The following is a 16,369-nucleotide window of genomic DNA, read 5'->3' on the forward strand; positions in this document are numbered from 1 at the left end:
AATGCTCCCACTGGAACAAGAAGAAAAGGTAAATAATCAATAAAATAATAACTTTTCTTGAATTCATCAGAGAATTATGGTTGCAGGGAATTGAATTCCAATTCCCTCCTAGGAGAAAATGGTTTCATCTTTGGCAGAGCACAGGAGGAAGTGGTAACTGCTATTAAAAGAAATAAGAAAACAGCTAAAATTTTAAGGAATTCTAAAGGCCAGTGTGGGCTACGAGGATAGTTTGGAATCTCTGGGATCTTCAGACACAAAGGGAAGTCAATACTTAATAGCAAATTCCCTTCCAGGTGCGTGTATCATATGCTCACATGAAAGACTAGGGGCAGGGCAGGAGACCTGGCAGGAGAGCCATCAGTGGCAAAAAAGTATGACATTCCATCCTTCTCAACACTCTTCTTTCACACAAAGCAAAAGCCTTAAGCCAATTGGGGAGGAACTGGAAACTCTTCCATCTCAGGACCCAGGCAAAAATGTATTGGTTCTCAAGGAGGAACAGAGACAAAAGCCATCTGCTTTGGAGGAAGAGTAAGTGACTCCCCTTTCAACAATATTAGCTTTGAGAAGTCTTACCACTGAGGAAGGAGTGGAAAACCTCATCACCAGTCCCAGGCAAAGCCTGAAGGAAGGGTAGAAGCAAAAGCTGTAAGGATTATCTTGGCCCCAGGATCATGCACTGATACAAAGCATTGGTTTACTGCCACTGGGTTGGGGGAGGGGGAAGAAACTCTCTCCTAAATATAAAAATTCATTTTTCCCTTACTTTAAAATTCTTTAAAAGATAACAGTGTAAAATAAAAATGGTAAAAATGTATTGTGGAGTTATATACAGAAGTAAAATATATGACAACGGCACAAAGGAATTGGGGGAGAAAACAGAAGTAATACTGCTGTAAGGTTCTTAAATTATACATGAAGTTGTATACAATTTGAAAGTAAACTTCAAATTTAAAGGCGCCCTGTATATAGTTTAGAGCAAGAGTAGTAAACTTTTCCTTAAAAGGCCATATAATAAATTTTTCAGGCTTATGGACCACTGAGTCTTTGTCACATCTCCTCAAATCTGTCATTGTAGTACAAAAACAGTCACTGAAAATATGTAAACAACGGTATGGCTGTGTTCCAATAAAAGTTTATAAAAAACAATCCATAAGGCATGGATTAAAATAAATAAAATAGGGGTGCCTGGTTGGCTTAATCAGTGGAGCATGAAACTCTTGATCTTGGGGTTTTGAGTTTGAGCTCCATATTGATATTATAATATTAATATATTATTAATAGAGATTAAAAAGTTTAAATCTTAAAAAAATAAGTATAAATATAGATGTTTGATGACCTCTACCTTATAGCAACCACTAAAAGTTTTCTTTTTTAAAAAAAAATTTTTTTAATGTTTATTTTTGAGAGAGAGACAGACAGAGCATGAGCTGGGGAGGGACAGAGAGAGAGACACACACACAGAATCCAAAGCAGGCTCCAGGCCCTGAGCTGTCAGCACAAAGCCCAACACGGGGCTTGAACCCATGAACCACGAGATCATGATCTGAGCTTAAGTCAGACAGTTAAACTGAGCCACCCAGATGCACCTAAAAGTTTTCTAAAATGAGAAATAACTAATGAGACAATAGTGGAGATAAAATTGAATCACAAAAAACTTCTCAATCAAGAAAGAGGCAAGAAAATGGAAAAACAGAAGATGGAAGAAATGAGACAAATAGAAAATAAATAGCAAGATGGTAGATTTAAGACAAACCACATCAATAATAATTACAATGAATGTAAATGGTCTAAATACCCCTAGTAAAAGATATAGATTGCCAAATTGGACTAAAAAGTAAGATCTAAATACATGCTGTCTATAAGAAACCCACTTTGGATATTCAGTAACAGATAAAACAATGGAGAAAGATATACCATGCAAACAGCAATCAAAAAAAAGCTAGAGGGGTGCCTGGGTGGCTTAGTCAAGCCTCTGACTCTTGATCTTGGCTCAGGTCATGATTTCACAGTTCATGGGATCACCCCATCAGTACAGAGTCTGCTTGGGATTCTCTTTTTCCCTCTCTCTCTGCCCCTCCCTCGATCACATGCACATGCCTTTTCTCTCTCAAAATAAATAAACTTAAAAAATAAAAGCTAGAATAATTATATTAATATTAGAGCAATTAACCTTTAAAATAAAAACTATTACCAGAAATAAAGAGAAACATTGTATAATTACATTGGGGTCCGTTTATCAAGAAGACATAATAATCCTAAATGTCACTCATCTAATAACAGCTTCAAATATATAAAGCAAAACTGATGAAGAGTTGATGTCAACACATTTCTTTGTAATTTTAGAGCATGTTGACAAAATTTAAGAATTCCTTTCATCAAAAGAATCATAAAGAGAATAAAAAGAAGCCACAAACTAAAATCTACAATGAATTATATACAAACATACAAACACACACACACACACACACACACACACACACACACACACATGCACGCACACATATGGTGGAAAAAACATATATGTATATAAAATGGAGCTACATTTAAAAGAAAGAAAATGGGCAAATCCAAATGGCCATAAACATATGAAAACATGTTCAACCAAAGAGAACCATTAGAAAAGAAAAGTAAAATATTTGGAATTAAAAATTCAGTGTAAGGATTTAATAGCAGATAAGATACAACTAAAGAGAGAATCAGTAAAATAGATTTGGAAGAAAAATCTGCAGAAATTATCTACAACTTAAAGCAGAGAAACAGGAGACCGAAAATATCTGATAGGATGACAAGTTATGGTTCAATAGGAACTTTCAGACATTGCCAATGGGTACAACCACTCTGGAAAACACATGGGCATTATTTGTAAAGCTGAATATGTGCAAACAATGCCAACGCTAGTTACATTCTCTGAGATCCTCATGGACCTATACATTTAAGAGTCATGTAGAAGAATGTACACATTTGTAATATCCCTAAACTGGCAATAAACCAAATGTCTATCATCAGAACAAATAAATTATGGTATAGTCTTATAATGGAATATTACACAACAATGAAAAAAATAGTATTATATGTGAAACATGACTGAATCTTATAATGTTGAGCAAAAGAAACAAGTCAAAAATAAAATACTTTCAATATGAGTCCATCTAAATTAAATTAAAAACATTCAAAACTAAACTGTTGTTAAGAAATACATATTTAGGGGCGCCTGGGTGTCTCAGTTGGTTAAGAGTCCTATTTCGGCTCAGCTCATAATCTTTCAGTCTGTGAGTTCGAGCCCCATGTTGGACTCTGTGTTGAAAGCTCAGAGCCTGGAGCCTGCTTCAGATCTGTATCTCCCTCTCTCTCTGCCCCTCCTCCACTCACACTCTGTCTCTGTCTCTCAAAAATGAGTAAATGAAGACAATTTTTTAAAAAAATAAATACATATTCAGTTGGTAAAACTATAAATAAAAGCAAGAAAACAATTATCTCAAAAAATCAAAGTCATAGGTTATTGGGGAAGAAATAAGATGTGACAGAGAAAGACACACAAGGTTGGAAAGTGCTTGTAAGAAAAAGAACAACAAAAAATACAGCCTTAGAAACAGCCATTAAACTTCTAAAAAATAACAGGACAAATGCACGAAGTACTTAAAAAAATGTTGCTCGCAGCAGTATTCATAATAGCAAAAACACTAACACAGGGTTGGATACATCAATTATACCACAAGGAATTCTATAATGATGTAGATCTATATTTATTGATATGAAATGTTTATGACATATTCTAAAATACAAGAAGAGGCTTTAAGGGTTCATATGTGCCCTCATTTTTAAAAGCCAAAAAATATTTATTATATACAAGAACTGAAAAAAAAATAACTGAAAGAATATATGCCAGAACACCAACAGAAGCCATCTCTGGATGGTGAAATTATTGTTATCTTCTTTATAGTTACTGTTATATCTAGAACTTTTTAAAATGAGCATATGCTGGCCTCTTATAAAGTATAATTAAACTTTTTGAAGTGAAGCACCAAGATATTAATACCATTTAAAAACTACACTTTCACAAAATTCAAAGGTTAAATATTCTCACCAAAGATTGTTTTGGGTTTTGTGCAAATATCATAATTCAAGAATCTGGCCAGTAGCCCAGGATATGAAATATGACACTACTCACAGCTTTATGTGGGGCAATCGCCTACTTCATCAATCACTTGACCTTGTACTTTCAGGAATACTGGGATTCCACTCTGAACTTTTTTCCCAGGTATTTTTTCCCTTTAACCTTTTAAGTGATATTATGACTGGAAAGCAATATTTAACACTGTAGTAGAGAGAAGACTCGATCAAGAAGGAAGTAAAGATTCTCACTGAGCATCTTGCTGACATCAAATAATAAAGTAGGTGGATCTCATCCACATTTCTCATCAGAAATAGTAAAACACATCAGAAAAGTAAATACTAAGTGGACCTATGATTAAAGAAGGAGTTAAGTTTGAGTTATCATTGGATATAGCATAAACTTAGAATATAAGAATGGTTATAATTGAAGATGGAGAAAAATGTTAGTGGTTAAGAACATCTGTATTTTGCAGCTGTAACGGATGCTGCCATTAACTGGGGGGTGGGGGTCATATCAGTTATAAATATTTAATATATATGCTTTTCCATCACAGTTTATTTCCCATAGGCATTATTTTTTTCAATAGGTTCTTAGACAATAGTTCCACCTTTATATATTTGTTTAATTATCTACCACTTTTTAAGAACTGAATTATCAGTAAATTGATGAAAGTAATCAGATAAAAATTTACAATTCTTTGAAATACAAATGTCGCCCAGCATTAAAATTGTTTTGCTTCTGTTTGATACTATTTTCGTGGCTAAGATCCTTCTCACTTATAGTAATAATACCAGGGTTCTATGCAGTAATCACTTCCTTTCTCCTTCAGCCTTAACTATCTGAAACTATTATAAAAGAAGGTAATGGAGTTTATTTATGTGCTATAAGTATTTTGACTTGATTTTTAACATAGTACTTAAATTGCGTTTTTTTCTCTCACTTGGTGAAACTATTTTTAAAAATCCCCCAATGGACTTGTAGCTTTCCTTTTATACTGCCACATTTGTAAGGCTAGATTTGCCCAGAATTTGCTCACCGACCTGACTACTAAAATGTACTATAATAACCTCTTTGTTTTTCCCATTCCAGTTGAAATCACCTTCTTCTCGATTCTTGTTAAGAAGCTCTTTCAAAGTGTTTACTAAAAAACTGGGATCTGTTCCAGGTTCTTCCTTCACCAAAGTTACACTAACTGGTCTGTGGATTATTCCATCAGCCTCAGCAACACCGGTATTAGTCTGCCGCTCATCTAAAGAAACTGTTGATGCTGAATAAATATTTCCTAAGTGATCCATTATAGGAAGCAAATACAATTCTGGCTGAAGAGCCTAAAACACATAGGAAATTAAAAAAATTAGCTTGTAATTTAAAAAACAGTTAAGTTAAAAAATTAGCATAAGTTTAAAATGTCACATTACATACATATGGAGGAACAAATGACTTGAGTTTCAGTTCTGATTCTTGCTTTGCCTTCACCTAGAAACAAATAAATGAGGAAAAAAATTAAGCTTTTGTATGTTTTCAATTATTTTTAGTCCACTTTTTTTTTTGCAGAAGGCACATATCTGTGACATACAAATCAAACTTAAAAGCTGATAACTGAGGTTAGAGTCTAGAAAATGTAGAATATAATCCTATTTCTATTCACTGTACAAAACATAAAAGAAATTCCATGTCATTTAGTCATAATGACTATGGCTATCACTTGCATGGACTCACTATATGCTAAGCACTATTCTAAGTGCCCTACATGTAATAGCTCAGTTAATCTCTACAGTTTCATGTGATGGGCACATGTTTTAGTTCACAGACAACAAGAGTGAGGCAAAGAGAAGTTAAATAACTTGTCCATGATGTTATAACCAGGAAGTTTCCAAGTTGGGACTCAAAACCAGGAAATCTGGCTTCAGAGTCCAAAGCTGTATACTTTATTTCCTAAATATATAACCCATGGAGTTCATCTGTTATTCATCCATCCATCCATTCATTCATTCAACAAATATTGAGGGCATACTATGGGTCAGGCAGTATTCTCTATGGTAGGAGATACAACAGTAAACAACGCAGAGTTCTTGCTTTCATGTAGCTTCTATTCTACTTACGAGAACAGATGTTAAAGAAACATGATTTAGAACAGTGATATGTGATTTATGAAAACAAAAGAGTGATGGAATACAGAGTAATTTAAGAGTAAGAATATCTAAAAAGTAGGTGGTCAGAGAAGGCCCTTTGGAAAAGATAATACTTGAGCTTGAGACTTGAATTATGAAAAGATGAAGCAAGCTATTTGAAAATCAAGGGGAAGTAATAAATCAGAACAGAGTTTGCTATATTTGAGGACCACACAAAGATTTTTGTGGTTAAAATGGAAAATCAAGGAGAAAAATAGCAGTAGATGAAATCTAAGAAGCAGCTTATTCTTTAGGCCCTCCACATCTCTGGCCTAACCACGGCAAATCTCCTAGTTATAAACCCTGCCTCTAGTCTCTTAAGGCTCTCATCATGTCACCTTTTGATCAAAAACTCCAATGCTTCAGAAACAAACAAAACTCATTAATCTGGCATTCAAGAACTTCAACAAATGACTTTACAACTTGCTCTCTACTATTTCTTTTCACACCATGTTCCAATTAAAAAAAAGAAAAACTCCACTCTTTCTTAGCTGCCTGCTTTTTCCACTTTGCTGCTCATTCTATTTTCTCTTCTCAGAAAGCTTTCCCCACCCAACATCTTTGCAAGATCAAGTATTTATCTTACAAACTCCAAACTGAATATATCTCTTCTTTGTCAAAGTTCTCCATCTCCCCTCTTCTCCTGCTGGAAGTAATCCCTTTTTCTTCTGAATATACAAAATATGCTAATTTAATTTCTCTCCACCACTACACTGAATACTCTTTAAGGGAAGGATCCATATCCAATTCTTTTTTCTCATTTTGTTTGTAGAAAAACATCAATAAATATTTGTTGAAAACAGTAAAATATTAGAAGAATTTTGGAAGTTCACTTAAATTACCTTCCAACCTAGGATTCTGTGATTGATATTGTGTAATTTTAGATATCATGAAAAAGAATAAAAAGTTATGAGAACTGTTCTTATTCTTCTTTGAGAAAAACTTAATGAGTAAATTAAGAATCTACCATACTGAATAGAACTCAAGTGACAAAAACTTCAAATCTAGCTGCTGATCCTGAGAATTCCACATAGAAAATTCCTTAATAGTACTACTTTGGAGGGAAATGTTTATTTTTTTTCCATTATCATTCATTATTTGTCCAATAAACATTTAGATGTCTTTAAGAGCTAAACACCTTGCTAGGCACTGTATAAATACAATAATGAATAAAATAAAGTCCCTGCTCACAGGAAGCTATAGTCTAATGGCAGAGTCAGATGTTAAATAAATAATCACATAAATACATAATAGTGACATAATATGTTAACCAGAGTGGAATAGGAATATACTGACTTTTGTTTAAACATGGAAAGTCTTGATTAAAGAAAGAAACCTCATGTTGATATGAGAAACCAGAAACTTTTGAGATCCAATGGCTTAAGAATTAAGAATTTCAGCTGGAGAAACTGAGAAAAGCCTGCCATTAAATCACAGAAACTACAAATAGGATTGTTCAACAGATAATAGCTGAAACCCTCCAAAATATATGTACATATGCTGGAGTCCTATCATTTCACACCAAATGAAGCTAGCTGTAGCCCAAACAATGAGGATCCATTTCTGTCCAGAACACAAGTACTTATTTAAAATGTCTTTAAACCTATCATTTAAATTTAAAAATACATATTACTTATACAATCACATTTTAACTTTGTCTTCCTTTTCTTCCCAAGGAAACGCACACCTGAAAATATCCCCATCATTTTAGTGTCCAATAATATGCTAATAAGACCCATCTTTTTTTTTTAATGTTTATTTTTGAGAGAGAGAGAGAGAGAGAGAGAGAGAGAGAGAGAGAGAACGAGTGGGGAAGGGGTAGAGAGAGAGGGAACAGAGGTTCCAAAAAGGGCTCTGAGCTGACAGTAGTGAGCCAGACGCAGGGCTCGTTCTGAACTCAGGAACCTTAAGATCATCACCTTAGCCCTAGTTGGTTGCTCAACCAACTGAGCCACACAGGTGCCCCACAACCCATCTTTTCTTAATGATCTATGTATTTAGTTATACTGTCATTTCATTATGATTGATATTACTTATCTCATATTAAGAAGCTGAGTTGATAAGCATTTAAGAAACATAATTTCTTAAGGCATGCTTTCTTTAATCAAAAAGAAAAAATAAGAAAACTTACCACAGCTAGATTATTTCCAATGCATTTCAGAAATAAAAATTTTTCTGCAACAGCATCTTCACCAAGGAACTCACCGAGACGCTCTCTCAGGGCTTGTAAAGTAAGGTGAGGAGATACTCTGAAATATGACATTGCTTTATAATGTAAAATGAAATAGGTTTCAGCTATACTACACATTTGATAACATTAGTCAGCTATCTCAAAAATAAATACTAATTTAATATATCATATATGACTTAATATATTGTGGTTTTATATTGCCTGGCACTTTGTAAAACTTCAGGAAATTTTAAAAAATGATTATACAAATAAATACTGTTTATAAAAGCCCCTTCTCAGGGGCGCCTGGGTGGCGCAGTCGGTTAAGCGTCCGACTTCAGCCAGGTCACGATCTCGCGGTCCGTGAGTTCGAGCCCCCGCCGTTGGGCTCTGGGCTGATGGCTCAGAGCCTGGAGCCTGTTTCTGATTCTGTGTCTCCCTCTCTCTCTGCCCCTCCCCCGTTCATGCTCTGTCTCTCTCTGTCCCCCAAAAAATAAATAAAAACGTTGGAAAAAAAAAAAAGGCCTTTCTGTACTGAAAGGAAAATGCTTGCCTATTTTTCTCATCCACATCTAAATGGTATTATTTTTTAAAAATCTTTGTTATGGAACTTACATATTTTTTACACATATATTAAAGAATGATTTACCCACAGATAATTATTTTGGAAGTTTGACAAGATTAGCTGGTGCTTAAAAATTTCTTTGATGATCAAATGTTGTCAGACTCTACACTTTTGCTCATTTAGGGATACTTCATCACTCAAAATCTAAAATTTAAAGCCATCATTTATGCTATTTTTTTGAGTTCTTGTTATTCTAGGATCTTATGGGAAACATTATATAACTAATTCATTCAACCAACAAGTATTTACTGAGCACCCAGTATGTGTCAGGCATTGTTCTAAGGAATGGGAATACGGCAATCAACAAGAGAGACAAAAATCTCTGCCCTTACAGACTTTACAATCTAATGATGGGAAAGAAAAAATTAACAAAATAAGAAAAACATATAAATTATAAGACATTGCTAAGTACTATGGAGAAAAGTAAAGCAGAGAAGGAAGCATAGCTACAATTTAAAATATAGTGATCAGAGATCTAAACAAAAAAGTAATATTGGAGTAAAGACCTGAAGATGAGTGAGATAGGATACATAAGGGCTGAAAGAGCATTCTAGATTAAGAGAACAGCAAGTACAAGTGTCCTGAGGTCCATGTCTGATGTGTTCCAGAACAGAAAAGAGACTGGTATGCTTGAAGTGATGGGGAAGATAAGGAATAATGTCATGTATGCTTCTGTGAATGTGAAAATACACATACATGTAAATGTACACACACATGTACTTATATTGTTTCTTTTTGAAAAAGTCATTGTGGATACGCTGGTTTAACCACTATTCACAGCTTTCAACAGGTTTCTAATTTCAGATAATTTCTCTCTATATTCTTTTTGTGTGTAACCACAGTAATATACCAGTTATACCTTTTCTGGGTGGCAGTATTATGGTTAAGTGACATCTGTTCCTCCAGTACATATTAACTGTTATATAACATTATTTGTTGATAGTATTAAGTTAGAAACTGGATCCATAACATGGACCAGAATTTTTCACTTATAACCTAAATTTCCAAAAAACAAACAAACAAACAAACAAAAAACCAAAAAAAAACAACCCATTTTTCTCTGCAGAAAAAAAAAAAGAGATTGCTTTTTCAGGCACATCATAACATGACCACAAAATACTTGCCTTATAAATCCAGCTGAAATGAATTTGTTAACAACTTCTATTGAAATGGTATTTAGCTTATAGTTCCATGATCCTTCAGGGACATAGAAAACATGAAGTTCCACCAACTGAATAAATTGAGAAGACATCAGTTAAAATATTTTTAAAATGGAAAAAATCAACTGATGTCCTCTAGAATTTTAAAGTTAATAATCATAATTGAAATAAAGATGGAATACATGTATCCTTCTGAACAAACACAAAAAAGAAAATGAAGAGCCAAAATTTTAAGTTGGCTACTTGGCACTTACAGCACATCTTCTCCCTAGAAACAATGTCATAGATGTGGTCTTAAGGTACCATAACATCCCTGACATACAGTGTTCTTTCTGTGGCTTGAAGTAAGAGTTGCAGACCACCAAGATCAGTTTTCTTTTTTTTTTTTTTTTTTCAACGTTTATTTATTTTTGGGACAGAGAGAGACAGAGCATGAACGGGGGAGGGGCAGAGAGAGAGGGAGACACAGAATCGGAAACAGGCTCCAGGCTCTGAGCCATCAGCCCAGAGCCCGACGCGGGGCTCGAACTCACAGACCGCGAGATCGTGACCTGGCCGAAGTCGGACCCTTAACCGACTGCGCCACCCAGGCGCCCCCAAGATCAGTTTTCTGATTACCAACCTTTCCCTCTCCCTTGATCCCCACCTACTCAGTTCTGTTATAGTGATCTTGTGGAATCCTTACACTTTACATATTGTCTCCCTAACATTGTTGTGATGATTGCTAGTTCTCAGCAACTGCAACTGTGCAATTCTCAACTGTGGTCTGGGAAATAATTTTGTTTCCCAGAATTCTAGGAAGAACCTATTCCTGACAGTGATGGGGGAAGAAATGGTTGTTCTTGTGTAGGGCATGTCTGCCAGCTTAGCTTATCTGTACTTTTAATACCATTTTCTTGGGGGCACCTGGGTGGCACAGTGGATTAAGCGTCCGACTCTTGGTTTGGACTCAGGTCATGATCTCATGGGTTCCTGGGTTTGAGCCCCACATCTGGCCCCACATTAACAGTGCAGGGTGTGCTTAGGATTCTCTCCCTCTCCCTCTCTCTCTCTCTCTGCCCCTTTCTCGTGCTCTCTCTCCAAATAAAATAAACTTTAAAAAATTAATACTATTTTCTTTTTTTTTTAAACATTAAGAAGCTATTTTTAATGTTTATTTATTTTTGAGAGAAACAGAGCACAAGCAGGGGAAGGGCAAAGAGAGAGGGAGACAAAGAATCTGAAGCAGGCCCCAGGCTCCAAGCTGTCAGCACACAGCCCGACATGGGGCTGGAACTCATCAACCATGAGTTCATGACCTAAGCCAAAGTCAGACACCCAACCGATTGAGCCACCCAGGTGCCCCAATACCATTTTCTTTTCTATTAATGTTTTGTTAAACCTCAATTAGAATCCTTCCACTTAGATGAATATTTAGATTACCACAACAGAAACAAAACAATTAGAGCAAATATAGTCTTATCTTTTAGTCTAATGAAGTTTGTTATTCATTGCATATTAAAACTCAAATGATTATACTTTACAGTATTAAATACCTGAGTAAAACTTTAAAAATTTGATTATGACCTACCATTAATATTAGTAATTTTTATAGGAGATAAAATTGGTTCTTGAACTGAATGTTTTGCTCAAGTTGTTTTCATAGACCAAGTAAATTACTTCTATACATTTGATGTGTGTATAGATCTGCTGTAGTTTGAAGTTTGCCATATGCTGTATTTTGAATACCAGAGCATTTAAAAGATAATTTCCTAACTATACTGTACTATTCACAGCTAACACTACACTATACTATTTTTTTTTAAGTTTATTTATTTTGAGAGAGAGAGAGCGCAAGCAGTGTAGGAACAGAGAAAGAGGGAGGGAGAGAATCCCAAGTGTTGGGCTTGAATTCACGAACTGTGAAATCATAACCAGAACCAGAATCAAGAGCCGGACACTTAACGACTGAGCTAACTGGGCACCCCTACACTATACAATTAATACTATAATATTTAATAGCTACATGATTAAATATTTGTAAAACTTTCAGAAGCCTTTAGTAAATATGACCTTATCCTTTATATAAATGCATTAATATTTTACAGGAGAAAAAATATTTATTGAACTAAACATTTTTACTTTGTTTTTATAAACAAAGTAAATTCTGTCAATATTTCTATAATTCATGAACTATAAATCAAAGTGCCTGTATAGATTTAATTCCATAACTGAATGGGTAGGCAATACAGAGAAAATATAGTTAAAACATTTCTTGGACTTTGAAACATTTTGTAATATAAAATAATTTATAGTGGATTTGTGTTTATTTATTCCCTCAACAAATATTTACTGAATGTCTACCATGTGCCAGCACTGGTCTAGGCATTAGAGATATGCAGTGAGTAAGAAAAAGATCCTTGCTTGTGCATAACTCTACCTTCAAATGAGGTAACAGGACAAGAAGAAGAGTGAGGCAAGTGAGGCACTCACCTCAGATGCAAAATTTAAGGCTGCAACAAAACCTCCGTAATCAAGATAAATACAACATTAAAAAAAAAAAACCTATTCAATGTAAAAACTTTCATGATAAGCAAAATATCAAAAATTTAAATAAAGAGAGAAATTAATACTACTATTACAGCCTTAAGCAAAAGGAAAAATATGAACCTCAATACATGTTTCTTAAAAGAAATACATTTCTGGGGGCACCTGGGTGGCTCAGTTGGTTAAGTGTCTGACTCTTGGTTTCAGCTCAGGTCATGATCTCATGGTTCATGGGTTTGAGCCCCACACTGGGCTCTGTGCTGATAGCTCAGAGCCTGAAGCCTGCTTCAGATTCTGTGTCTCACTCTCTCTCTGCCCTTCTCCTGCTCATGCTCTCTCTCTCTCAAAAGTAAATAAAACAAAAAACAAACAAAAATTCTTAATGGTTAACTTTTTCCAGAATAACAAAGTAGTTGAAAAAATACTGAGAATTTTACAAGTACATTACTAAAACTCACAACATTATTTTAAGGTTAAATATTCTATTTATACCAAAACATGAATTTATTATAATTTTACTTTTATGGCTTTCATGGAAGCAGCTCATCAATAATATTTTCATCAAAACTACTAACCATTAAAAAATACATTAAAAGGTATATTTATAGGCACATATTTTTGCCTTTTGCCTCAGGTTCCAAAATGGGCTATCAGATTCTGTTTCTCTTTAAAATGCTATTAGGATTTCTTTTGCATCAATTTTTTCATTAAAAAAACTTGTATTGAATTATTTATCTTAATTACGGAGGGGTCTTTTGTGTGTGTGGGGGCTTAAATTTTGCACCTCAGGCAAGTGACTCATTTGCCTCAGACTAGACCCAGGTCTGTGAGGACACAGACAATAAACAGTAAATATAAAACACTGATAAATTATATAGTACATTAGAAAGTGGTCAGTACTGAAAAAAAAGAATAAGTAGAGCAGGGTGAGGAAAACTGGGAAGATAAAAGAGGAAGTAGGTTTCAGTGTTTTGTTTTGTTTTAATTTGAGAGAGAGAGAAAGAGAGGGACTCTCAAGCAGGCTCCAACACAGAACTGTGAGATCATGATCTGAGCCGAAATCAAGAGTTGGTCGCTCAACTGACTGAGCCACCCAGGCGCCCCAGAAAAGGTGAGATTTAAGTAAAGACTGCAGGTGAAGAAGAAATTAGATGAGTGACGATGTAGAAGTAAAAAGTTCCAAGAAGAATTAAAGCAAAGGTCTTAAGGTGAGAAAGTGCTAGTATGATTAAAGCAGAGAGAGTGAGGGAGAGAGTAGTAAAAGATCAAGTAAGAAAAATGAGGAGGACAAGGAACAAATTAAATAGGGTCTTCCAGGCCACTGTAAGCTCTTTATCTCAGAAAATGAGAAGCCAATTCAGGGTTTTAATAGAAGCACATCTGACATTCATTTTAGATTCTTATTATTTTAATATGAAAAATTCTAAACATACATACAAATAAAAGGAATACTACAAACACCCAAATACCTACTACTTAGATTCAAAAGTAAACATCATGCCACATTTACTTTTTCTCCCCCCCCGCCAACCTCTTTTTTTAAAGGCGACTGCCACATGCAGCACCTTATTTGGATGTGTCTGAAGTCTTGGAAACTTGACTACCCTGCCTTCTACAATCGGACCTTGAGAGCTTGTTTGGAGGTTCTAGCAGGGGAGCAGAACTACTTGTATACCCTTTGACTGAAGAATGATCCTCCTCTATAGGGAAGGTCGTCCTCTTCAACCCAGCACACAACTTTTGGAGGGACACATATGGAGTTGTGAGAGAGAAAGGGGACACCCACCTGTCCAGCCAGATCAGTCCAATCAACCTTGGTCATCAATGGGGTGACAGATGTTACAACCAGATTGTCCTCAATCCTCTCTCCCTCCCTTAACAAACCATTCAAAGTAATCAGACATCATGAAAATATAATCCTAAATACTTTCGCATCCATCTCCTAAAAATAAGGACTTGTCTAATTTTTCACATTTTCACATTTAAGAAAATTAACAGTTCCTTAATGTAAAATAATATCCATTCCACATTCAAATTTCCTTAATTGTCCATTTGTTCTCAGAATGTTTTTCAGTCTAGAATCCAATCAAGGATAACACACTGCATTGGGTTTGTCACATCTTTAAAAATCTTAATCTGCAAGTTTTCCAGACCTTCTCCCCCACCCCCTCTTAATGGCATTAACTTTTTAAAGAGACTGGGTAGTTGTTTTAAAGAATGTTTTGCATTCTGAATTTACCTTATTAACTCCTTAAGATACATTTAACTTAATTCTCCAATTCCTCTCTTTTTTTTAGCATAGTATAGTCTCTTTTTTTAATCTTTTTTTTTTATCATGAAAAGTGTATCCTGTAATCTCCATCTCCTATTTTCCTCATTCCACCCCTTGTTTCTATAGTTTTTGTTTTCTATAGCTAAGAGTCTGTTTCTTGGTTTCTTTTTTTCCTTTGCTCATTTGTTTCATTAAATTCCACATACAAATAGGATCACATGGTATTTGTCTTTGACCTATTGTGCTAAGCATTATACTATCTAGCTCTATGCATAGTGTTGCAAATAGAAAGATTTCATTCTTTTTAATGGCTATATAATATCTCATTGTATATGTGTGTGTACATACACACACATATAATCACTTTTTTTATATATGTAAAATCACTCCTTTATCCAATCACCTGAGCTGCTTCCATAATTTGACTATTGTAACTGATGCTGTAATAAACACAGGGGTGCATGTATCCTTTTGAATTAGTGTTTTTGTATTCTTTGGATAAATACCCAGTAGTGAGATTACTGGATTGAAGGATAATTTTATTTTTAATTTTTTTGAGGAATCTTCATAATATTCTGCACAGTGACTGCACCTATTTACATTCCCACTAGCACTGCAAGAAGTTTTCTTCTCCACATCCTCTCCAACACTTGCTGTTTCTTGTGTTTTCGATTTTAGCCATTCTGACAGGCATCAGGTAATACCTCATTGCAGTTTTGACTTGTATATCCCTGATGATGAGTGATGTTGAGCAACTTTTCATGCCTCTGGTGACCATCTGGATGTCTTCTGCCCATTTTTTATTAGATCATTTGTTTGGGGGGTATCGAGTCATATCAGTTCTTTATATATTTTGGATATTAACCCTTTACCAGATGTCATCTGCAAATATCTTTTCCCCTTCCATAGGTTGCCTTTTAGTTTTGTTGAATTGTTTCCTTCACTGTGCAGAAGCTTTTTATTTTGATGTAGTCCCAATAGTTCATTTTTGTTTCCCTTGCCTGAGGAGACATATCTAGAAAAATATTGCTATGGCCAATGTCAGAGAAATTACTGCCTAGGTTCTCTTCTAGGATTTTTATGGTTTCAGGTCAGGTCTCACATTTAGGCCTTTAATCCATTTTGAGTTTATTTTTTATGTGGTGAAAGAAAGTGGTCCAGGTTCATTCTTTTGCATGAGGCTGTCCAGTTCTCCCAACACCATTTGTTGAAGATTTTTTTTTTCCCATTGAATATTCATTTCTTCTTTGTTGAAGATTAACCATATAATAATGGACTTCTGGCTTTCCTGTTCTATTCCACTGATCTATGTGTCTATTTTTATG

General features: G+C 34.8%; 1 protein-coding gene across 1 annotated transcript in view; it reads right to left on the bottom strand.

The window, feature by feature from the left end:
• The window catches only part of SPATA1 (spermatogenesis associated 1), a 36,694-nt gene extending 22,100 nt beyond the window's left edge, over window positions 1–14,594 (bottom strand). Inside the window, exons 1-5 of the mRNA XM_047082337.1 lie at window positions 14,559–14,594; window positions 10,211–10,317; window positions 8,423–8,540; window positions 5,543–5,596; window positions 5,220–5,448 (exon numbers count right to left, since the gene is read on the bottom strand). Of these exons, the coding sequence (XP_046938293.1) occupies window positions 5,220–5,448; window positions 5,543–5,596; window positions 8,423–8,540; window positions 10,211–10,317; window positions 14,559–14,594 (544 nt within the window). The remainder of the gene's footprint in view (window positions 1–5,219; window positions 5,449–5,542; window positions 5,597–8,422; window positions 8,541–10,210; window positions 10,318–14,558) is intronic.
• Between the last annotated feature and the right edge of the window lie 1,775 nt (window positions 14,595–16,369).

This window comes from Lynx rufus, unplaced genomic scaffold (assembly GCF_022079265.1).
Source record: "Lynx rufus isolate CCGP_SWC_20201006 ecotype Redwood Valley unplaced genomic scaffold, mLynRuf1.p SCAF_2, whole genome shotgun sequence".
NCBI classification, from domain to species: domain Eukaryota; kingdom Metazoa; phylum Chordata; class Mammalia; order Carnivora; family Felidae; genus Lynx; species Lynx rufus.